Raw genomic sequence first — 25879 nt, 5'->3', positions numbered from 1 at the left:
TAAACGTGGTAAATGCTCACTGCAGATAAGATGGGGGGGGGGGGGGGGAAGGTTAAAAGAAAAAAAAACCAAAAACACATTTGAGTGAATAAACGGAGTGGTGCAGAATGGGAGAAGGACAAACCTACAGTACAGTGCATGTATTGATATATATGGTAGATCAAAGATTGTTCATTTGAGATGACATTGCAAAAAAGAAATGCCTTTTTTTTTTTGACATTCCTGTTAATTTCATAAAAAATAAATACAAATTCATGCCAGAATCATACACCTACAACCCCAATTCCAATGAAGTTGGGACATTGTGTTAAACATAAATAAAAACAGAATACAATGATTTGTAAACCTATATTTAATTGAATACACTACAAAGACAAGATATTTCATGTTCAAACTGATAAACTTTGTTTTTTTTTTGCAAATAATCATGAACTTAGAATTTTATGGCTGCAACACGTTCCCAAAAAGCTGGGACAGGTGGCAAAAAAATTGAGGAATGTTCATCAAACACGTGTTTGGAACATCCCACAGGTGACCAGGCTCATTGGGAACAGGTGGGTGCCATGATTGGGTAGAAAAGGAGCTTCCCTGAATTGCTCAGTCATTCACAAGCAAAGAAGGGGCGAGGCTCACCTCTTTGTGCGTGAGAAAATAGTCGCACAGTTTAAGGACAATGGTCCCCAATGTACAATTGCTAGGAATTTAGGGATTTCATCATTTGCGGTCCATAATATCATCAAAAGTCTCCAAAGTGTTCTGTAAATTGACTGTCTGTTGTACTAGAGCGGCTCCAACTACCGGAGACAAATTCCTTGTGTGTTTTGGACATACTTGGCAAATAAAAGATGATTCTGATTCTGAAAAGGTTCAGAGAATCTGGAGAAATCACTGCATGTAAGCGGCAAGGCCCAAAACCAACATTGAATGCCCGTGACCTTCGATCCCTCAGGCGGCACCGAATCAAAAACCGACATCAATGTGTAAAGGATATCGCCACATGGGCTCAGGAACACTTCAGAAAACCAATGTCAGTAAATACAGTCCGGCGCTACATCCGTAAGTGCAACTTGAAACTCTACTATGCAAAGCAAAAGCCATTTATCAACAACACCCAGAAACGCCGCCGGCTTCTCTGGGCCCGAGCTCATCTAAGATGGACCGACGCAAAGTGGAAAACTGTTCTGTGGTCCGACAAGTCCACATTTCAAATTGTTTATGGAAATTGTGGACGTCGTGTCCTCCGGGCCAAAGAGGAAAAGAACCATCCGGACTGTTATTGACGCAAAGTTCAAAAGCCAGCATCTGTGACGGTACGGGGCTGTGTTAGCGCCAATGGCATGGGTAACTTACACATCTGTGAAGGCACCATTAATGCTGAAAAGGTACATACAGGTTTTGGAGAAACAGATGCTGCCATCCAAGCAACGTCTTTTTCATGGAGGCCCCTGCCTGTTTCAGCAAGACAAGCTGAAGCTGTACATCAAGCAAGAATGGGAAAGAATTCCACCTACAAAGCTTCAACAATTAGTGTCCTCAGTTCCCAAAGGTTTATTGAATGTTGTTACAAGAACAGGTGATGTAACACAGTGGTAAACATGACCCTGTCCCAGCCTGTTTGGAACGTGTTGCAGCCATAAAATTCTAAGTTCATGATTATTTGCTATCAGTTTGAACATTAAATATCTTGTCTTTGTAGTATATTCAATTAAATATCGGTCGAAAATGATTTGCATATTCTGTTTTTATTTAAAACTCTCATTTGAATTTCCCCCTGAAATTCATTCCACCATCAAAAAGTCAGTCAGGATAACGTACAATAGGTTTATTGTTACAAACCGGATTGTTGCCACTAATGGCAAATTTTTGCATCCGCATGTAGCGGCCTGTACAGTGAGAAGGCATCTGAGCAGAAGCCAGTGCAAGAAGAACAAAAAAAGGACTCACCTCAGTCATATAAGAGGAACAAGTAACCAAAACAAACATCTTCAAGTAAATAGTGAGAGGACTAGCAGAGAGAAGTACACTGCAAACCTCCATGTACACTGGTTCAAATCAGAGCCAGAGGTAACTTAACAACAACAACAATAATAATAATATAAATGCAAACAAACACAATCAAATCATGAACATTTTAAAATGAGAAAAAATAAATAAATTGTCCAAGATTCAGCAGTTTCACGCTTTCAAGTATTGATGTTACGACATAACATAAAGAAAGAGGCAAAGTGAAAGACAAATGAAACAAAGCAAAAGGATCCACAGTGTGACAAAGTTCATAAATACAGCAACAAAACGAACCATTTCTCCATTAAGTCGACGAACACAACCCACAGTTTCGAGGGAAAAGGGGGAGGGACTTTATTCTAACAGACACTAGGTAGCAATGCCATGGATGTAGCAAATGTAGAAAATAAATTCAAACAATATTCAAACAAAATATGACAAGGTGACTGTGAATGCAGCACACACGACCAACTTGATCATTTTAAAAATAAGGCTCTCATGGGACTGCACCATAGGGTCAGATAGTATTCATTATTTTCTCCACCTTCGACACTTCATTTGATCACACTTAGGGCCTGATTTATCAAGGGTTTGCTCATACAAAAATGGGTGCAAACTCGATTTTACATGCCAACAGATGTACAGTAGAAGCTGATTTAATAACCGGGCACACACGGGATTGGGTCTGCCAAATGGGCAAAAAAGCCACGCAATTAATTTGGGGTCCTATTCTCCCGTTCGTGTGTGAGTCGTTGTTTTAACGCGCCTGGCTTGCGCACGTTACAGCTTCGTGCATTCTACCGTTCAGACTTCTGGCACACCCACCCAGGTAACCGGGAAATGTGTGCGCAACCGCCTAAGAGGCGGGAGTCATCAAAGTCTGAGGCTGGCTGTAAATCATGGAGCCTGGAGTTTTCTAGAGACTTGTGAATGCCATAGAAATCAATTTGGAAAATATTGCACACTTTAAATATGAAAATAATTTCCATAGCGGATGTTTCGTCGCCAATGAGTTTATTTTATTTTATTCTGTATGAAATAAAGGCAGTAAAAGTCATTTAGTCAGAATAAGTGCTTATGACTTGAACACATGTTTGTACGTCCATCAATATAAAAGCGGGTGTGCGTGCTGTTCTATATCAGCGATGTTCTGCAACTAGCTTCTGCCACAGACTGCGGGAGAGTAACTTTACCATATTTGACAACCAACATAGATCAAATAAACACAAATTATTTAACATATAACACACCATTGTGCCATTACTATGAAATAAAAATAATAATCATAATAATAAAATATACTGCAAGCCGCCAGCAGAATGTTTGAAGAGGAAAGCTCTGCAATCGCAGAGGTGAATGAATGCATAAATGACAGATTTGAGTGGACGGGAGAGTGCACCTGCATGGTAGAATATGACCTTTTCTGCATTTCTACCCAAATGCACAAAATATTGGGAGGAGTAGATAGATGCAAAAAGATCAATTTATCACACGCAATGTGATTTATAAAATGTGAGAACAATTGCGGTGGTTGATTTTGCACTGCTGTGTATAACAATGACTGCTGTGATTGTGAGGAGGACGCGTCGGCAAAATAAGACCATAGATCTTTTTCCATTCATGTGAACGTTTTTGAAAGGCCAAAAACAAAAATTATCGAGACAAAATGCAATTTTGGAGCTACTGAATGATCTACGCCTTAATTTACATTATGTTCCCGGCAGCCACAGCAGCGCCATATAAGCACACCACGGACAAAACACGACAAAAGCTCATTGTGCAGTGTGCTATGTGTGTGTTATGTCGTTTTTGCATCATTTGGTACAAGAGATGGATTAGCATTAGCGGCATCCACGTGTTTTCCATCGACAGCCTTGACAGAACGTAAGAAATGTGAAGGACCCCGTCAAACGTGATGGGCCGGTAGACAGTGAAAGACGGTAAGAAAACTAAGAAAGCTTGAAAAAGAGGACAAAATGGCTCTAATCCCACGGCACACTGCTGTGGAAGAGATGCACTCATAGGAGACTTATTCCCCTTTCAAACAGGGAGTTTATGCTGTAATTCTAAGCACATACACGTTCTTTCAATATGCAAATTGTGTGTGGATCAAAAGGGGTGATAAATATTGTAGCGCTATATCCACGGTTGGTCTGCCTCTTCCACTAACACTTCCAATTCCATCATTTCAAACTTCAATTTGGCGCTTGCGGTGCACTTAAATATGTTCCATGCTAAAACCGTCAAAGCTACCTAACGCGCAAAACCTTCATTTAAATAGGACGGTGTTACACCTGTTGCCAAGTACGTCGCAATATTAATAGATCCCGCAAGCCTGCTCCTGCTATTTGAGATCTTAGTAAATCAGGCCCTTAAAGTGTATCAACAGGGACTGACAGTGCCGCAGTGAAAAGCCAACCTGGATGCTGTGGTACAATAGTGTGCAATCCAATTTTCACTTCATTTCTCCAGAAATTCTATTATTTATTACCAATTACAAATATATATTTTTTGCATCTATCTGTGCCGTATAATGACAGGCAGAAGAATTCAATGCTCTCCCATGAGAAGGTACAATTAACCTGCATATCCACCTGTTGCCATATATCCAACAGGAGTCATCAGTTTTGTGTTCAACAGGCCCAGATCGCTCACCGAGTAAGGCAATTTGTGAGAAAATTGAGACGGGATCATCCTTATTTCAGTATTCAGTATTGTATTGTGACATTTTTGCTCGGGGGTGCGCCGAGAGATTTTTGTTATGTAAAACGGGAGCCTTTGCAAAACTGCTTTATCGTATTATTTGGATGTATTGGATTTGCTGGCTCAATGTTACAACACAGATAAACATGTTTTCTACTTTACCTCTATTCATGTCAAGAAAGTGAGTTCAGATTACATTTTTAAAATATAGGAAATACGTACAAAAAACAAAAAAAAAAACCCAACTAATTCTGCTCTCTTTTGATCTTGAGTTTGGAAGTCAAGTGTTGAGGTCTCTGCCAAGCAAGTCATTAAAGTTAGGATTATGCAAAATGACTTGACCATTTGGAAGAAAAACCTTGTGGACGGCCTGAGCACTAATTCTTTTTCTTAGTCATTAAGTCAGAATTTTAATGAGAATATCCAGACACGGTGGGCATCTGTCTAATTTGGTGTCGATCCAAATTCGAGGAATTTATCCTTAGCTTGTTAGCTTGACTCTCTCTTTGACAGACGTTGAGCTCTTCATGACTTTTCACACAAGCCGGGTCACGTCCCACTAACATGGTTGCAATTGTTTTTGACCAGGATATTTCGGCAGAGGCTAAAAATATCTCACGGCACGCAGGGTTCAGCGCTCCGACGGCTCCTTATCGCATCAGTGATGTGGCCGTACGCCATCAAGCCTGGATTACAGCCCTTGTCTAAATTACTTTTTGGAGACAAATCTATTCTTCAATCTTGGCCATCTGGTGCGCCGTAATCGCCGTCCCTTTTCCCACGTCTCCTTGTGACCCTCTCTCCCGGGGCAGATGTTGAAGCGCATCAGACTTGACGATTAACAAGGACAGCAATTCAAACAAAGTCCAGAGATTGCTACTTCTGATTCAGGAATCTTCTCATCATTTCTGCCTGACGATTATTGGCTATGATCTAACGAGTGTAGGACCACACTGAAAACAAAACAAAACAAAAAAAAAAGGTCAAATGTGCCAGAGAGTCTAACTTGACAAGATTTTCACCAGTCCTCATTTCACCGCAGGTATACATTTAGAATTGGGATGTCACATCTTCCATCTCCGACTTCATTATCAGAAAATGACACTTTTTTTTTTTTTTTTTTTCAAAGTCATAAAATGTTATTCTTGCAAAATAGCTGTTTTCTGGTAATACTGCAACTTTATTCTTGTAAGAGTATGTCTTTATTCTTTATTCTCACAAACAAATCTCGTGATGTTGGGATTTTTTCCTCATGAAATTATGACTTTTTTTCTTGTCATATCAATCAAATCTCTTTATGCCCACAATCAAAATTTTAAAAAAATATATTACTATTACAGTAATGTTTGGGTTTTTTTTTGATAATGAAAAGGACCTTATTACAGTACATATTCTTTTCATATGGTATTTTAAAATGAGAAAAATGTCCATGTAATATTACAATTGTAGTTATTTTAGTCAAATGAGGACTTTTTCCCCATCTTACGACTTTTTCCTCATAATATTACAGTTCAGTATTTGAAATGTATGAAATTATCTTTTATCATATTAAGACATTCCCACATGATATGTATTTTTCCATGTAATATTACAATGTAATTCTTATTTTTTCCCCTCATAATATGAATTTATTGGTCTAGTAAAACGACCTTTTTTTTCATCGTCATATTATGATTATATTAATAATAATATAGATAGCATTTAGACACTATTCTCCCAAAAATGATCTTCTCATAGTATTTTATGCATTCTGACATTCATAATGGGCTTTTGTAAATTACAGTACATGAGCTTATATTTTGTCAGGTACCATTTTTGGACCATGCTGAGATATTCGGTGTTGACAAACACAAACTCTTAACCAGTTCCAAATAAAACAGTGACTCGTTTGCACAGAAATCCTTTCAACGAACGATCACAAATTAAATTTCAGTGGGATACAAAAATGAGAAGCAACAATACAAGAACATATGTTGATGGTTTGTGAATAAGACAGATAGTGCCGCGGTCCATGTTTATGAGATGACTGAAAAAGAGCAGCAGCTTCAGCTTAGCATGTCTGAGTTGACCTCGCTTTGACCTTTTCTTGGCTCCAAGCCGACATTTTTGCGGTGGCACGACCCCTGCTTGAACACTCACCTTTCCAAGTAAGAGCAGAGATGGGAAAGCTTGATTACAGACAACAAGGCACTTTCACTGATTAAGAGAGGGGAAGGCTTTGGAGGCAGCAGCAGAGCTGGAAGGAAAGAGGGGGCGGGCGCAATGCGTGACAAGTCCTCCTTGTTCTTGGAGGTTTAACTCCGGAGCGGCTCGAGAGGGTCCGCGCTCGCCACAGTCCGTGTGGACGCTCGTGGGGTTTAGGCAGTGCGCCGCGCTCCAAGTCGAGGTGGAGCCGTGCTCAGCGTACACTCGGCCACAAGATGAGCCAACTCGGTGTCAATTAAGTCGGATTTCATCAAAGCAGGGACGCCGGAGCTGGACACACTCGTGTTTTTGCAACACTGACGCGACAAACGATAAGCATACGGTGTTGCTTTATTGTTTTTGTGTGTGGTGGTGGTGGTGTTGTGTGGACAACGCCTACTCAAGTTAAAAAAAATAAATCATAATAATAAAACAATTTAACAAAATAAATATGCATATGCAGGCCTGTGCTACAGGCTATTAAAATCATACATAGAATAACTAACTTTAGACCCAGACAGAATGAAACTGTCTCTATAGATCAAGGGTGGGCAAACTTTTGTCCTCAATTTTTACAATGGACAGATGTGCCACCTCAAATGTGCTATACAATATGGATAATCCATTTTTTTTCCAATAATAAAATAATTCACTCTCATTTTTAAACGTTATTAGTTACAATTAATTTAATTATAATTCATTGACCGATTATTTAATACAATGTAAAAATGTTAAAACTACTGCCCATACGAAATACGTTGTCTAATTGTATATTGTACTAATCTCTTTATCCTAATTCATTTTTCTGTGGCTCTCGTCCTCATTGGCGTCGCGGGAGAGCTGGAGTCTCTCCCAGCTGACTTTGAGCGAGAGGAGGAGTACACCCTGGACCGGTTGCCAGCCAATCGCAGGGCGCATACGGACAAACAACCGTCCACGCTCACCTTAACAGATACAGGCACGGACAATTGGATTTAGAGTCTTAAATGAACCTAAATGACACGCTTTTGGAACGTGGGAGGAAGTCGGCGTACCCGAAGAAAAACTTTTCCGACCCCTTTTAGAAAGCTTGAAAACCGGTAGCGCAGAACCATGCCGCCGACGTACACATTATATAAATATTAGGATGCGAAACCATTTCAACTGCAGGAAGCGAACATTAAAAGAGATGGTAAAATAAAGAATTAACTTTCAAGGTGAATGAAGTGGTCTAGTCAATCAGTCTAGTCCAACATAGAGAATAAGATCTTCAGAGCCCTGACGAGTAATTGTCAAGTTTAAATGGAGAGAATTGAAGAGCCCAAGCAAATTGAGCAGGTTTTCATGGTGGCCAGTTCTAGTGTTTCACAACCCAAATTGCAAACCATGTTCAAGTACTCACAGAGAAGCTTGCAGAAACACGTGGAGGTCCGCAGCACCGGTTTTACCTCCTCGTGTTACTGCTGAAGGACGTCTGCGGGCTTTTAAAGTTGATGTTCTCGTACACACTTGAAGAATCATCGTTTGTCATTCTACAATTACACAGAGGGGCAATATGTGGCAAAGAACTCCGTCTCGAAGAACGCATTTCACACTGCAGGTTCTAAACGGTGCCCAATTTACAGATTTACTGTCAACTGTCTGTAAGCAATGTTTTGACTGTACTCATCTTTCATCTACTACTTCCAAGTGAGTCATATTCAGTATCACTGTTTACATTTACTGAATACATGAAACAACCTGCATGTGTCCAGAACATAAGTAAACAACGAGACGTCAGCACAGAAACGACATTATATTCCATATTTAAATGTCTTTTCACCACCAGGATGTAGTTTTTGTTTGGATTTACCGCAGGTGTGTTCTTCGGATAGATCTCGCAATGACACGGTGGCATAGCCAATCCGTTGTTTACCACTGTAGTCACGTTGTGCAACAAACAGACCAGGGAGAATTATTATTATTATTATTTTTTTCATTCTTGGCGGTGTGCAAAATGTATGGAATCCAATATATTCCATACACACATTTTATAAAATTCTGATCTATTCTGATGAAACCCTAGTCTGATCCAGCTGATGGGAATTCACCTCGACCTTGACATCGTCTCCCACCGTCAAAGTTAAAAAGGATCTTTCTTATTGCCTTCTTCGATAATGTCCAAATTACATTACATTACATATTTACACAAATGTAGTATAATGAACTTGCTGTGTCTAACTTCATTGTTATTATCTTTTTTTTTTTTTTTTTTTTGGTGTGTTTTGTTTTCTGCAGTAAACCGTCACCTGGACTTCCGCATGGATTTGTTTGAATTGAGCAAATCAAACAGTTACGAGCCCACCTCAGCCTCTCTAGATTTGTCAAAGGTCAGTTGAACGCAAGGGTCCGAGTTGTACTTACACAGACGAAGAGCGTGACGACGCCATGTTGACTTTAGACCTCGAGTTGGCCATGGGAGGATATTTGATGTTGGAGTACTCTCTCTCCTTCATTTTACTCCTCTGCAAAGTAACAACATCATGACCATGCGGCTTCACTTTTCTCCTCACTAATTGGTTTGAATTAGATGGCAAAGATCCACAATGAAAACACTTTGGAGCCCTACTGGGATCGTTACCATGATAAGTTCCCCTGGGTGAATATTTTAAAGCTTTGGATTTTGTGTTTGACAACATCCAGGAAAATACCTGCTCTTCTTCCAGTCTTTTCTGGGCTGTGTCTATGTACTGCTGCACGGCCATGTAGATGAATTTGTACTGGGCCTCTGTCTGTACCATGCCGGACCGCTGCTGCCGCACCCTCTGGATGATCTTCGGGATGTCAATATCACAATCAAGGCCTGGGGCACAAACATCCACATGCATGCATAACATGCAGTAAAAAAAAAAAAAAACACAACCAAAGTTCACCAAAAGTCCAGAACAAAAACGTTACGACAGATGGATTTATGTCAGTTCATGTATTCAGTATGATAGGATCAGTGAGGATTGTGTTGCAGATCAGGTTGAGGTTTATTCAAAAGCAACACAAACGAAACAAAACCAAAAAGTTTGATTGAATGTGGTAGCTACTTTAATAATCCAAATGAAATAGCAGAACTGCTGACACCGACCTGATGATATAGTACGGTGGTTATAATGGAAGCAGTTCTGGACAACATCCTGATGACAAACAAGGTCCAAGAACAGCACTTGGGCTTTTTCTTGATGGAAAGGATGTTTTCTCTCTTTTCCAAATTGCTTTCAGCACGAGTCACTGGCATCTCGTCAAAGTAGAGCTTTGCTACTTCAACTCGTATTCTTTCTGATCCGATTAGCCACTAAGACTAACTAACGGATGCGATAAGCAAACTTAAACCCGAACACCTTGGAAATTCTTGGATTTGCGATAATTCTGTATTAAGTATACATTTTAATACAAAACAGGTGATCCTACCTTGGCGGTTAATAATATCAATGAGGATGTCAATGACGATAATGGTGCCCGTCCTTCCAATGCCGGCACTGTGGGAACAACATGAACGAAAGCTCAGTCTATGCGTGAAGAAAAGAACGCGTGAACAGATTTGGCTGATTTCGCCATCTCGGATAGATAATGATTTACTTAGGCTAGCTCAGTCAATAGACACTGAGAGTCTTAATGTCAGGGTCATGAGATCAGCTGCGATGTAGAGGTTAAGAACGTGGTGTCTGACCGTAAGACCACAGGACTGGTAACATTCTAAACAATACACAGGGTGGGACAGGAAGTGGGGGTGGCGTGTGGCCCGCCAGTTGCCCATGGCTGTCCTAAACTGCACAACTTGCTTGTTTGTACCTGCAGTGGACGACAATGGGACCAGATTCTGGAATGGTCCTCTGGGTCCGGTTGATCTCCTCGAGAAACCAAAGGACTCCTCCGGGCTCGTTGGGAACTCCGTGGTCTGGCCAACTCAGGTATTGGTAATGCCAGATGTACCTCAGTGGCTCCCTCTGTGAGGACCAAAGTAAAAAGAAAGACCGTAAACTTGGGGCGTTTGATGCGTCACAAAATATACACACCACAATTCTGTTTTCAAAATAATGACTAACTTTGACAAAGCGTTGGTCAAATTTCAATAAGAAATGCTAAGCCGTGCAAATCCTTTAAGCTTCAAATTTGTAGTTGCAATTTGAAGTTTCGTAGGACAGTCAAGCTCTATATTACTTTTATAACGGTCCAAAATTGGATCATTAAAACAAAGAAATCCTCTCGGCACGTTGTGCGTCATTGCTCGTCTCCAATAGAAAATGAATGAAGAAGTTGTGTTCTGAAGTACAGTTTGGGCAGCGAACTTGTCATAAAAATGGCGTTATAGACTGTTAATTGGTTGCTTGGCTATGCACTTTTAACAGAACACGTAGAAGAACACAATATGCGAAAAAAAAACACTTTTTGTTTCTGCATCTTTATCTAGATCTCCACCGAAAGGTAATGTCTTTTTTCCATGGCTTGCGTGTGGTCAGTGAAAGCGAACTCAGCTTTCCCAAAAATGTGATTAGCCACAGCTAATTCATGATTTAGCTTTGAATACTTTTTTTTCTTAAGAAATCAAATCACCATTTAAAAACATGCTTTTTATGTTCAACTTGGGCTATCTTCGTTTGATGACCTTAAACATGAACTTGTGGGAACTATGCAAAAAAATAACAAATAAAGACTTGGAGAAGTGAGCAAAAACGTTTTCACAGCATTGTATACTCATTACAATAATAATAAAAAAAAACAACAACAACCTTGGTTTAGAAATGATTACGGTTATGTGGCTTTGCGTGCATCTGTTGACTGTATCCTTGAGAGCCAGCAGGCGATCTCCCCGTAAGCACAAACACGGATTTTGTGTAACGGGTTAGATAATCTGACCCCGGGTCACTGTGTCAACACTGATTGAGGGCAGAGCTTTCCCTACCCGGTCCAGACGGGTCACCTCCAACTTCCGAAGGATGTAGTCCTGAGACGGTCGCTCGTCCACATTTCTCACCAGCACCCTTCCAAACTCCACGGTGGCGTGAAGGTTGGGCCAGTAACAGACGCATTTGTTCTACATGGAAGGAATAAGACAGACGTGGCGGTGATGAGTGGGGGGAGGTTGCGCGGTGGTGGTTGGAGGGTGGGCCAGCGGGCGTTTGTAAGAATTAGACAAACCTAAAGAACTAGATCCACTCAAGAGGCTTTTGCAATCAGCTTAACTGTCATACTATCCTTGTTAGCTGCCTCCTCCTCCTCCTCCTCCTCCTCCTCCTGACGTACACGCACCCCCACGCACTGTGTCAAACTCATTTTTGTCGAAGGCCGCGTCGTAGCTATGATTTCCCTCAGTGGGCCGTTAGCACAGTGAAACCATATATGTTTCATCGCCTTATCTGATTATTCCAAATTGAGGGATAACTAGTTTTGAAATCAGAAGACAAGGATAACAGTTTGTTCAACTATGCACTAGAAGTAAAGGTGCAACATGAGCGCGTAATAATCGCCAAGGCGCCGTAAACCGCACAGCGGAACGATGCTGCATGATATTACAGTCGCTAACGTATTGTTTGCACGGCCGTTAAGGATGTTCAAATATTACTTCCATGTTAATGTTGTTGAACGGATGTCCAGTTAAGGATCTAATGCTCGCTCTAGTGCTTAATTTTTGAAAGCGTTTCCTACTAAAGTCCATCACACCGTAATAAACAGCAGCTATACCCGTCCTCTCTCCATCTCCTTCGTGGTCATGACGATGACGTGTGTGTTCTCCTGATGCACCATCTTCCAGAAGTCACTAACAGTATTCTGTAGGCACCCTTGGGTGGCGATGAAGAATTTGTCGTCGTCCACCTGGCGCCCCTCTTCCTGCGAGCCCTGCACCAAAAGAACCTGAAAGATCCTGACTCTTGCATTATGATATCATGCAAGTTCAAACTAAACTGACAAAAGGGGCGTGAACGTTTACTGAAGTTCACGTTTTACACCTCATACCAACAGGGGGCAGCATATCACCAGGATTACATTGGATTAAACGATGAACCCAAATTCCAGGTATGCAAACGGATGTAACTTCATTCAGTAGAATATTCATAAAACGCAAACTCACTCTAATGTAGTTGGCGTTGATGTAGTCCGAACCGGGAACATCTGGATCTGCGTCTCGAATTTCAACCCGAGTCGTGTCAACTGAAACCAAAATTTAAAACATCGTGAAATCACAATGCAGGGCTTTGTGACCTCACTGATGTTCTCTGGCTGTCGGCAAGCTATCGCAGCCACATCAGAGGCCTTGTCTGCTTTGTCTATTTGTGTCACTCTTTCTTTCCACAGGAAGCCAGTGAGGCAGGAAACAGCAGCTTGCGCTACGACTCACAAGGGAGGATATTCTTGTATCTGTTTTTACTCTTGTTTTCTGGTTTCATGCCTTCCTTCCGGGGATACAGCAGCTTGCACTCTTGTTGTTGAAGTACCTGTGGGGATCCGAGCAAAAGAGATTGTGTTTTCTGTCTCATTACGTGGCATGTACAAGATTAGCTGGGACAAAAGTGGCATAATGTCATAGTGACAATGACACCCGGCCCTCACAAATACACAAGGTGAAAATGGAAATTGGTCCACCCCAGCATCAAAACTGCCCCCCAGGATTTGTTTCTAGGCTAGTCTGTCAAAATATTGCTTCCCATAAAACTGGTCCATGGTGCAAAAAAGGGCAGGCAACGCTACACTCGGGCACAGTGACGTTGCGGGAACAGAAAAGGGCCCTCCCCAAACTGCTACTGCAAAGTTGGAAACGTACCATTGTCCAAAATGCCCTGATAGGATGAACATGAAAGATGAAGGGGGATTAGGAGGTCTTGTCCAATTCCTAATTGGATGCAACTTTCTGCATGAAGAGGAAGTAAGGAATCACATGGTTGGCCTGTCTTTTCAACTTCAGCTTAAATTTACCAATGTGGTTCCTACAAATTGCTTTATTATTGCTGAGGGAAATTAATGAATGATCCAGTCTTGTTTTTGTTCCATTAGTGTGCGCTCATATCAATATTTGGATTGCATTCTGCCAGTGGTCTTCAATTATTTGGTAATACCGCATCTAATATTTAGTATGGCAGCAAGCAGGAATGAAGTGAAAGAAGATCGGCGTACCGGGAAACACAGATAATTAAAGTGTAATGAAACAAAAATAATGTCACTGCCTCGCTCTGACACTCCATTATGATTTGGTTTGATCTAATAAATAAAACTGAACACAGTACACAACATGAAGATAATGAACAGGCTGCAAGTCAAAATCAGGTACATTTAGTGAATAAACTTGATTCTTGGCCATTTGAATGCCAATGGACCACTTTTCATTGGGTAATGTTAATCACTAAGTGTATAGTTTGAAGGCAACATACCTCAAATTCTTCCCAAAATCCTTGTTTGGGCTTCTCTGAATTGTCTGCTACTTTGTTGAGCTCTCGTACTCGATTCTCAATGTTAGCTGCATTTATCCTTGTGGCATTGAAGGGCTGTTTAGACAAGGAGACAATATGATATTAAATAGAGCAAAACAAGTTCTGGTGTATCGTGCGAGATGACCCGTGACCCTGAATCAGGTCAGCACTAGAAAAAGCCTGAATGGACGGCTATTTATTGTATGTATTGTAACGCCACTCGTCCTCAAAAATATAGCCCGATACTGTATAGCACAAACTGTACAAAGGATGTTACACATAAACAGAGAAATCCGCGATTATATTGCCAACTATGTCCTCACGCAAAAGTTCACAGGTGTGCGTTTGACTGCAGGAGAGTGAAACTGTCACGATAAAGCACGCGAGACATATTTAAGAACAAAACTTTCTGTTAATCATACCTGTTTGAGGTGCACTACGATGCCGCTCTTCTCCACCATAGGGTTCTTTTTGTAGTGATCCACCAGATCTGCCAGGGTGTCGAACCTCTCGCCACCACCTACGTCATATTTACCATCCTGCTGGAGAACATCACTCAGAATTCAACTACGATAATGACAAAAGACTTTTTTTTAACCATTGCACCACGCCGCTGAGGTACCTGGTAGCGGATCATCACGTGGGTGACTTTGGTCTTGCGGTCGACGTTCTCGTGCTTCTCCTCGTGGGTGAGAACCGAGAGGACAAAGTCGCCCGGTTTGCTCTGGCTCTCTCGAACCAGGAAGCTGCCGGCCTTGCCTTTTTCCGTGAGCAGTTTCTCAGCGTCTCGGCCAGAGAGGTGGCCGTGGTACCACCTGAGGAGAGAGATCGTGTACCAACACACGGACAACAACAACACTCAATACAAAATCCATCCATCCATCCATCCATCCATCCATCCATTTTCCACCGCTTATCCGAGGTCGGGGCGCGGGGGCAGTAGCTTTAGCAGGGACGCCCAGACTTTCCTCTCCCCAGCCACTTCATCCAGCTCTTCCGGGGGCGGAGCTTCTCACCCTATCTCTAAGGGAGAGCCCGGACACCCTGCGGAGGAAACTCATTTCGGCCGCTTGTATCCGGGATCTCGTTCTTTCAGTCACGACCCAGCAGCTCGTGACCAGAAGTGAGGGTAGGAACGTAGATCGACCGGTAAATCGAGAGCTTCGCCTTTCGGCTTAGCTCATTCTTTACCACAACGGACCGAAACAAAGTCCGCATCACTGCAGACGCCGCACCGATCCGCCTATCGATCTCCCGTTCCATTCTTCCCTCACTCGTGAACAAGACCCCAAGATACTTGAACTCCTCCACTTGGGGCAGGATCTCATCCCCGACCCGGAGAGGGCACTCCACCCTTTTCCGACGGAGGACCATGGTCTCAGATTTGGAGGTGCTGATTCTCATCCCAGCCGCTTCCCAATCGGCTGCGAACCGCTCCAGTGAGAGTTGGAGGTCACGGCTTGATGAAGCCAACAGAACCACATCATCTGCAAAAAGCAGAGATGCAATACTGAGGCCACCAAAGCGGACCCCCTCTACGCCTCGGCTGCGTCTTGAAATTCTGTCCATAAAAGTTATGAACAGAATCGGTGACAAAGGGCAGCCTTGTCGGAGTCCAATCCTCGCCGGAAACGAGTCCGACTTACTGCCGGCAAAGCGGACCGAACTCTGACTCCGGTCGTACAGGGACCGAACAGCCCGTATGAGGGGGTTCGGTGCCCCATACTCCCGAAGCACACCCCACAGGACCCCCGTACTGGACTGGGTGTTGCCTGTATCAGCCCACAAAAAAAGTATAAAACAATAATTTTGAACTGTACGGGAGTTTTTAGGCCACAAAAAGTGCTTAAATATAACGGACAATCTGATTTAACGGATGACCCCCTCCCTATATTAGTCAGTTAAATCGAGGTTCCACTGTATATTAAAAAACTATTTTGCATTTTTGTCATGAAATAAGACTCCTCCCAACAAATCAGGTTCTATTAAAACATACTTTTTTGTTTTGATTGTTATTGTGGTTGTAGGTTGGGTCACCGATGCTCTAATGGTTCACTTGCCTGACTCGTGTTCAGGCAGCATGGCTTCAAGTCCCACTCAGTGACGGTGTGAATGTGAGTGGGTGGGCAGTCTTTATGTGCCAGGTGACTGACTGGCGACCAGTTTGAGGTGTCGTCCGCCTTTCGCCTGAAGTCAGCCAGGATAGACGCTAGCCCCCCCCCGACCAAGAATAATATTTCGCAGTATTTAACAAGGTATATGGATAGTTTGCAGAGGCGTACAACTGAACTGCAACATACTGAAAGTGGTTACTACTATTTTGACCAACTGCAGAGATCAGAACACTGTAAGCATCTCAGTATAATACAGTGTAGTTCTATTGTACTGCAACCTACAACCACGATGATAAAAAAAATATATAGTAGAATCAAATTTTGGTTTACGGGAATGTAGACGTTTGGGACTGATACGTAATAACCAGTGCATCGTTCAAGGGGTGTTCATGTTTTATTTAAGGTGCAGTAATGTGGCATAATTGCCTGCATTAGCGCCTACTTTAAAACAAAGCCATGTTTTATTATTGTGGACATCTTTTTCAGCTTTTTTTTCAGGGCGAAACTTACCGCTACAGAGCAAGAAGGAAAACCGAAAAAGCTCGCCCTGAGGCTAGAAGGTGTTTTCGGAGGAAGACAAATGATCAAGACAAGCAAGAAAGAGGATCTGAGCTGAAGAAGACTTAACAATGTTACTCCTTCCTGTGGGGGAAAGTGCTTCATAACGTAGCCGCAGGGTGCAACAAGTTGTGCGTGCCGATTCTTACTTGAACACTAAGATGCAGTGCATCTGGAAAGTGTTCACAGCACTTAATGTTACAATGTTACTTCTTCAATTGACGATGATGGCTGATGTGCTTATTTTGACCTTCAAAGCAGTAAAAAAAAAAATTAAATAAAATACATTTTGAAAAATGCCTGTATCCTACCCTTCCCTAGATCTGTGCCTCGACACAATCCTGTCCCCCAAAGTCTACTGACAATTCCTTTGACTTCACGCTTGGTTTGTGCGCTGACGTAAACTGTCAACTGTGTGTGTATGTATTACCAAATTATGCACAATCAACTGGATTTACCACTGGTGGACACCCATTAACTTTTAGAAATAACGCAAGGATGCTTAGTAGAAAAAGGATGCGCCTGTGCTCAATATTGAGCTTCATGGCAAAGGCTGTGAATACTTAAGACACATTTCTAATCACTTTTGGGGGATTAATGAATCAATCAGGAGTTGGACTGCAACACTTAGTTGCCCCTGAATCTTAATTCTTAAGTTTACCGATATATTCTGGCCATTATAGGATGAGTTTGGTGTGGAACAAGCCCCATCAAACATCTTTGGGATGAACTACAACGGAGATCGCAAGCCAGCAGGGCTTCTCTCAGGTCCAACATGATGAAAGGACAACAATCCCAACAGACAAAATCAAAGTTTTAGAAGTAGCTGTGATCATGAATGTATTTTACAATATTTTGTCAGAAAAAAAAAAAAAAAAAAAAACACTTTTATGTCCAATTTCTATTCCATCTCTGTAGAGATACAAGCCTGTCAAGGGTTAAAGTGTTCACAAGCTGCAATCGGGCAATGAAAGGAAAGTGCGCTAAAAGCTTCACTAATGACACCTCTTAGATGGCTTAACTGCCTCTCCAACTGTAAAAAGCAACACTGAAATCTGTGGAGTGAAGAATTTCATCTAATAGCAATCAAAACTTTCTGTAGGCAGAAAGTAGTTTGAATGGGTTTATGTAAAGTAGCAACACATTCTGCTGACCTTCCATAGGGCTCTGTGTATATTTGCGCATTACTGTATGCAATTGGCAAACTATTTATGAGCACGGACGTGAAGGCGGCACCTCTCAGACGTGGGGTCTTTGCAGTTGAGCGGGTACTTGAGCTCGATGACATGGCCGTTCCTCTCGCGCAGCAGGTCCTGTTGTTCGGTGTAGTACTGCACCAGCTCGGCCAGCGTGGCGAACTTCTCGCCCCCGTACAGGTCATAGCAGTCCCCGGAGTTCTGGATCTTGATGTGGGTCACCTCATCGTTGCGCCTTCGCGAGGAGAGGGAGAGTTATTTTAGAGGTACACTAATGCCCAGCAGACGTGTGAAAATACCTCCCACACGTGTTCCCGCATAAGCAAAATATAGATCACGTGTATTTGCCAGCACCCACTCACACACTTTAACCGTTTATGAGCTTATCAAGCCATCTGCTGCTTTTCAAGGTTTGTTTTAACAAAGTTTATTTGAAAATTGTTTCAATTGTTAAACTCCTCACCACTGCCATTTTATTTTTGCAAAACGAAACTATACTACTATATATGCACTGTATGCAAAAGTATCTACAGTAATACATACACGTGGACAGAATTGTTGGCATCCTTTCATCAAAGAAAGAAAAACCCACAATGGTCACTTGAAATGAAGAGACAAGACTGGAATATGCCAAAATGCATATTGATGAGCCACAAAGCCTCCGGGAGAATACCTGTTGGACAGATGAGGGGAGAAAAAAGGAAAAAAAAAGCCTTTTTGGTGTGTAAACATGTTTAAGGATGCAAAAATGACGCATAGAAAGAAAAGAACACTATCTACTGTGAAACACGGAATAAGCGTGGTTAGGTTTTGGGACCTCTTTGCTACATCCTACACAGCGTGTTTTGAATCTGTGAAGGGTACAATGAAATCTCAAGACTATCAAGGCCTTCTGGAGCGGAATGTGCTGCCCGGTGTCGGGAAGCTTGGTCACAGGTCACGGGTCCCTTCAGTCGGATAAAGAACCAAAACACACAGCTAAACACCAAAGACTATTCCATGAGTCCTTATCTAGATTTGATTTAACATCTGTGGAAGGAGCTGAAGCATGCAGTCTGGAAAAGGAGCCCTTCAAATCTGAGACAGCTGGAGTACTTTGCTCATGAGCAGCTGCAATTGCAATTGCAATAATTGTCTCAAAATGTTGTGATAAAAAATATTGCATGGGCTTTATTTTGTACAGTGCTATTTTTATTTTCATTGTTACCTTCAAGGTATTCAAAACATTCTGAGACTGTTTCCTAAATCACATGGTGATGATGCAATATCAGGAGCAAATGGAGATTCAGTGTCTTCCTCAAGGACACTTCGAAAAGGTCACACTTCAGTTTGGGAGCTACAGTAGCCCTGCACGATATTTTGTTTGAGGATGGTCATCACGATGTACGTGCGCGCAGTAGTCACGTCGCAGGGTCTGCTGCGATGTTGGTGTACTGCAATATACAGTGAATAAACTGTAATATCGTGCTCATTGTGCATTTGATGACTGCAAATGGTCTGACAGCAGAACTCATTTTGTCATAAGAAGTGATCACAATGTGAATAACAAACAGTGTCATGTAGTCTGCATTATTATAACGGACAGGAAACAATGTAACTGTAAATTTATGAATAGTGAAGAGAGTCACTCATATCACACACACATTTAGGCACATGCACAAAAATGTCTTGGTCAGAATAAAAAAGAAGCCTCTGTGGGGAGTGACTAAGCAGTGTAGGCCAACTTCTTAATTGACTGATTATGATCATTGAGATGTGTATCAATACTTTTGTATTGCATTTAGTGCATGTTTCTTTATCCCTTTGTCCCATGATCCATCGCCTTCTCTTTTTGTGTTTCCCGGTAATTGCTTAATGGCTTTAGTATTGGCTGTTGGCCATGGTGCCATAGATTTATAGTCCTGTTCGAGTTCCACTTCAACGCTCACCCCTTACACTGCAACATTGGTTGTGTCGTTCCCATTTAAATAAAGTAAATAAACATCGGTTGATTTAGTCCACCAGAGTTTGTCTCCTATCTCCGAAGGGTCGGCAGTTCAAATCTGCTCTCGAAGTGACCACGGGCAAGACACTGAACCCTAAATTGCTCCCGGTGGGCCTAGCGCCGCCTTGTGTGGCAGGAGCCGCCCGTGGGTGAACTCCATTAACACACCCATCCAAATGAACCAAGTCAAGTGCTGAAATGAACTCGAGTTTGATTGAAAATGTCTGCATGGTGCTCGTCTGTGGCAGCCGGTGGACATTTCTCCAGGGCTCGCTCTCTCTTTCTTTTTATCCATCCACCATCCATCCATTCAACATCATTCAGTTATCTTTTGACCTGACTCATTACATGACATTCATATTATAAAAGGCACATCTACCCTTTTAATTTACCCTTGCCGACACATTTTTAAGCTCACGTAGGACCTGTCCGATGGCGCTAAAACATCAGTAGCGATGACAGCCAACTCACGTATGTTCTCTGAATGGGAGGAGAGTGTGCTAACCGTTTCACGAAGCTCTCATCTTCCTAAAAAGATCAAATAGTAAAAAATACAGCAAGATGTTAGAGGAGCTCATAGGCTTAATCATAATTGTGTCATCTCCTCTACTAGTGACTTGGGTGAAAATTATTATTTACCAAAAAAAAAACGTTACGTACTGCAGCATTAAAGTTACATAACAACTAAAGGTTGTTTTTAAAAGGAAACAAATGCTTTATTGTGTTTTATTTTTTTAGGGAGAACACTGCACTGGACTACAAGTTGTGCCATGAGGAAATGTTACCAAGTGAAAATAGGTTTATTACATGTCATTTATGGCATATCGTAGAGGGTTCCTGTATATTTATTTGGGATTTCAGTAAAATATATGATTTAAGAAAAACAAAAGTCTTACATATGTCTTGAAATAAACATTTTCTGATCATTTAGCATGTTTGTAGAAATACTGCCCACAACTCTGAACAGTAACATCAGCACAGATGCGCTTCTAACATTCCCTCGTTCCCACTTCGGGGTTTCATCAAAATGTAAATTGATTACTTCAAAGAACAAACACCGCTATTGTGTTTCCGAAACCTCTCCTGCTTTCCAAATTCACGTCCATATAATTGTGGAGATAAGAGGAGGGGAAAAGAGAGGGAGAGAAGAGAGAGCGAGGACACCAAACTCCCACAGTGACTATTACCATCTGAACTATCACTCATACGACTCATGCTGGATGCTGACTAATTAGCTCATTAAGCTCTTCTCTGCTCTGATAACATACTGAATGTGTGCGTGTGTGTGTGTTTAAAGACGGTGTGAGTGTGGTACATTGAAATGCGAGTCAAGAAGAGCTCATGTTGATACAGGGTTATTCATTTATAATCTGAACTCTATTCCAACAGTTTCAGCATTGTACAGAAATATTTGTTGTACATTTACATCGTTTTCACATTCTGCTCCTCAAATACAAGGGTAATGAGCTGGGTATTATTAACTCAACTCTACCAAAAATGATGACATAGATATGTCTAACTGTTATGGAAAAAAAGAGAGACCAGTTCAGCCTGTAAGATTTAGCTTAGGCGCCAGAGATTGTATATGTTGAACCAGTTATTCTGTTTCTGTTACTCGTCAACTGGCGAACTATCGGCTGTAGGACAACTACGGTCTACGTTCAAACTAAGCTTGTAGCAAACGCGAGTGAATAAACGCTGCACCCCATGCATGTCAAGTGCCAATGTGACGGGAGCTACGGTGTATTTTGAATGGAAAAGATGATTTGGTTTGGTTATTTATGATTGTCAGGTTAGACAGGCCAGGTTTTGGTAATTTCACAGACCAACCCAAGGGGGCGAATTTAAAAGGGGGAGGTCTGCGCCGCTGCGGGAGTGAACACAGCCAATTTCAATCATGTCCAATCAAAGCGGCTCTTCTCATTCCCTTTAAATACGGCCCAATGACAGCTCGCAAGGAAACATAGATAGAGGTAGTGTAACATAGATAATTATAGTGTTTTCACCATAAACCTAAATAGAATGTGAAATTTTAAAGTCACATGATTTTAAAAATAAATCATGTCTTTTATAAAGCACATATCTACTAATAAACATTATTCCATTATGAATGATGTTTTAAAAGGTTCTACCCATGTATACCACACACTATTGACTTAAGATTATTTTGGGGGAAAACTGCACATTATACACAAGAAATGATGACAATAATAATATAATAGAGGGTTTGATGCCTGCTGTTCACATATGAATGAAATACATCTGACATCCACCACACATGTCCATGGAGCTCGCGTCTCTGCCTGCCTGTGCCTGCGTCAAATTCACCAAAATGGTAATGGATCACGTGCGGCAAAAGTTAGACGTGGTATCAGCAGATTTGAGTTCAGACCGACTTTCTGCTGACTTTCTTTCACGTCGAAGGACACACCCTCGCTAGCTTGGTGTAGACTAGTCAGCCAAATTGGCAAACGTGCAGCGAGTCTTGCGCTTGCATGAAAAAAAGAAGAAAATCAGGATACGCCAGCATTTGCACCCTCCGCAGATGCACCGTCGATGAGAATAGATCCCTTGGAGTGCAAACTATGATCCTATAGATCTCACACATGCATACACGAACACGCAAACACACCTCAGGAAGACAATGTTGAAGCCCAAAGCCACGTAATCATGTAAAAGCCCCCCAAAACATCTGCTTTAGATCAGAAATCCACATGATCTGAGCCAAAACAGGTTTTGAGGTTACTGACACTGATTGCTAAACGAATAGCTCCCAAAATCACTATTTGGAAAAATCTTACCCAGTATGTTTCTACAACGTTCAGTGTGAAATGAACTTTGCCTTGGTCAAATACATCTTTATAAAGCTTAAAGACTAAATATATTTATACATGATTTATTTTAAGGATGTGGATTTTGTAGTCTGATTTCAGATTTCGGTCAACCTGATAATAAGCCTAATACAGTGCATACACCTTAAATGAAAGTCTTTCAGCCAGAGAGAACTGAGGCTTGTTTGCTCTCTGTACTGAACTTTGTACCATTCGAGAACAGTGAGGCAGAAAAAAAAAGCTTCTGATCGATGAGAAAACAAATGTAGCGGAAGCAAGGGAAGAGCATAAGTACCTGACTGAAAGGGTGAAATCCCCCGGATTGCTCTTGCTGGGCCGGGCCAGGAAACTGCCGTGGACACCCCTGGTCAACAGGAGCTGCTCTGCTTCGATTCCGGTGATGTTGGGGTGGAACCACCTGAAAACAAAAAGTAAATTGGAGCTGCTGTCATGCATGAAGTCGGTTGGGAGTGTACTTAGCATTTTCTTTGGCCATTTTAAATATGTTTATGTAATACCGCCACAGAAGGGTGCTGGTGAAATCACAAAGAAAAAAATGGAATGATGACCACATGAGCAGGAATGGTCCTTTTTGCACATATGAAAAAAAAAAAAGAAAGTGGTACGTGTGTCTCTGCTGGCTGCTCAGTACAATATGACTCAATAATCAAAATGGGAAAATTGTGCACAAATACAAACAATTCAGAGGTTGACCAGTGTCCTGGAACTGATTGTATTCAACTTCAGCTATTCCACGATACAGCATACTGTGGTGTATAGGTTAAAGGTCACATGGACCCCATCCATATAATCTGATTATTAAATAATTGCATGCCTAATTTGTCTTAAATTGCAAACACTGGACTTTATCTCATGCAGGAACATGCTAATGCCTATTAGATTAACTAATCACTCATTAGCAGGGCCTGTCATTTGTGCTATTCAAATGATATAACAGGCCTCGACTGCAAGCGTGATCTTCTGGGATGCCTCGTTAATTTGTTTGTTTCGTCAGAGAAGATGGGGCTAACAACGTTAACAGCTCATTTGGGATGACCAAAAAAAAATAAATACAAATCTTCAAATTGAGAGATAAACCTTATTACTTCCACATTGCGGAAGTGCGATACGCACAGAACTGGAGGGTTGCGAAAAATAAAAAATGAACGTAGAGTCCCACACACCTTAGTAAGTCTAGTGTTGACCTTTTATTCACTTAGGGAACACTTTCTGATGAGAAAATGCCTTTAAATACAGTATTTAAAAAGAAAAAAAGAGTATTTAAAAATACCGGAATGAAAAACATGACTCGATGTGGATGTTAAACGCCGCAAAAAAAACTGGATAATTCCCAAACCCATTTCATAAGACTTTACCCTTTGTGTTGAAAGCAATTGTCAGACTCAGACGCTGATGTGGCCATGCATCTACTGTAATTATCTTAATATGTGTAATAATATGACTGTTTGGCTTTGTTCATCTATCTATGGCAGCAACATATCGTGACTGGCAGGACAAGTAAATGATCTTCATATCCACCTGTTGTCATTCATGCAACAGAAATATTTCACACTACTTAGTGAAGAAATTACGACAAGATAATCATTATTTCAGTATCCTTTTTGTGAAATTGTTTTTGGGTGGCATGCAGTGAGTTTTCGAGTCATTTCCAAGGTTGAGAAACACTGTGTATTAGATACAGTACAGTGTTGTTTTTTTACCCAAGCATTGTTATCTATTGATGGAAACAAGTAAAAACACATTTATTTTAGCATGCAGCATTGTAAGAACGAAATATCTCCCCCGGTAAATTGAGATATTTTCAATGAATACCCTGCATGTGATGTTTGTAAACCAAAATCAAATCATAACACAAAAGACCTAATGTCGATGGATTTACTTGGTATTTATTTCAGCCCACTGTTTTCATTCTTTTATAAAAGATAAACATTGTATTGTATTGCATTATATGACATTATTACCAGACTATTCTAAATTTGATCAGTAGTGTTAGTAAAAACTAAAAGGAACATGCAGGTCGACAGGAATGCAAAGCCCAAGCTAATGATAATATAATGATAACCTCTGTTGCTATACACAAACTGTAAATATTGATTCCATCTATTTCTCAAGTAGCGGTTGGCTAGTGCACGCTCCTCCGTAAACAATATTCACTCTTCACAAACAGTTGCAAGACTTGAGCTGACGACACAGAAAGCGAGTCTCCACGTTGAAGTTTGATTCAAGACGCGTAGTGAGTGAAAGCAAAAAGCTGTACGGCTCTTGAGGACGATGTGTTTGCGGACACAGCATCAAGAATGTACACTACTGAATGCATACGTGTCAGCTGTGCAGATATAGAGCTCACGTTTGCCATGGGATCATTAGGTTAATTCCCCCTAATGACTATGGGCCACAGCCGGCTAAGTTTACAATTGTAGGTATGCAGGTTATGTGCTCCCTTGCGCTTTTTCTTTTTACTGAAACCAAAGATAAGCGCAAGATTAACAAATTATTTATGTTGACATTTTGGTAAACTTTACTTACTGCAGAAAGTAGTTTGGTTGCTTTGATGAATGATCTTTTCACAAAACTTTGGGTCAGGGCACACGGACTAAGCAAGACACCCTTACATTTTGGTGAATGTTTCACTTTAGATTGTCGCAAACAGGGGAGAAAAAAAAACAATGGGCAACAAACATGATATATGTTACATACATATATATACACACGGTATGAGCCATACCCGTTTCACTGCACTACGTAAAAGTCATGCCCGTGAGTCTGAATAGACGAGGCCTTATCTAATGTGCAAAACTCTCCTTTCGTTCTAACTGCTCAGCAGAACTGACAGTTACACTTCCTGAAACGAAATGGAAAAGGCAAGACATTTCTT

At 41.4% G+C, this 25879-nt stretch overlaps 1 protein-coding gene across 5 annotated transcripts in view; it reads right to left on the bottom strand.

Annotated features, from left to right (window-relative positions):
- Positions 1–1807: 1807 nt before the first annotated feature.
- ptpn11b (protein tyrosine phosphatase non-receptor type 11b) overlaps positions 1808–25879 on the bottom strand; it is a 34696-nt gene continuing 10624 nt past the window's right edge. For 2 of the 5 annotated variants that reach the window (XM_061767329.1, XM_061767355.1), the window contains exons 2-16: positions 23279–23401; positions 18209–18403; positions 14923–15115; positions 14723–14842; positions 14262–14375; positions 13235–13331; positions 12968–13047; positions 12580–12735; positions 11801–11932; positions 10690–10844; positions 10309–10376; positions 9561–9712; positions 9274–9374; positions 8273–8402; positions 1808–5660 (exon numbers count right to left, since the gene is read on the bottom strand). In XM_061767329.1, the coding sequence (XP_061623313.1) occupies positions 8315–8402; positions 9274–9374; positions 9561–9712; positions 10309–10376; positions 10690–10844; positions 11801–11932; positions 12580–12735; positions 12968–13047; positions 13235–13331; positions 14262–14375; positions 14723–14842; positions 14923–15115; positions 18209–18403; positions 23279–23401 (1774 nt within the window). In that variant the 3' untranslated portion in view covers positions 1808–5660; positions 8273–8314. The other 3 variants (XM_061767346.1, XM_061767337.1, XR_009787706.1) reach the window with 3 other exon arrangements.

This window comes from Phyllopteryx taeniolatus, chromosome 1, assembly GCF_024500385.1.
Source record: "Phyllopteryx taeniolatus isolate TA_2022b chromosome 1, UOR_Ptae_1.2, whole genome shotgun sequence".
Taxonomy (NCBI): domain Eukaryota; kingdom Metazoa; phylum Chordata; class Actinopteri; order Syngnathiformes; family Syngnathidae; genus Phyllopteryx; species Phyllopteryx taeniolatus.
Note: the sequence above shows the minus strand (reverse complement) of the source record. Positions and strands in the feature narration are given on the sequence as shown.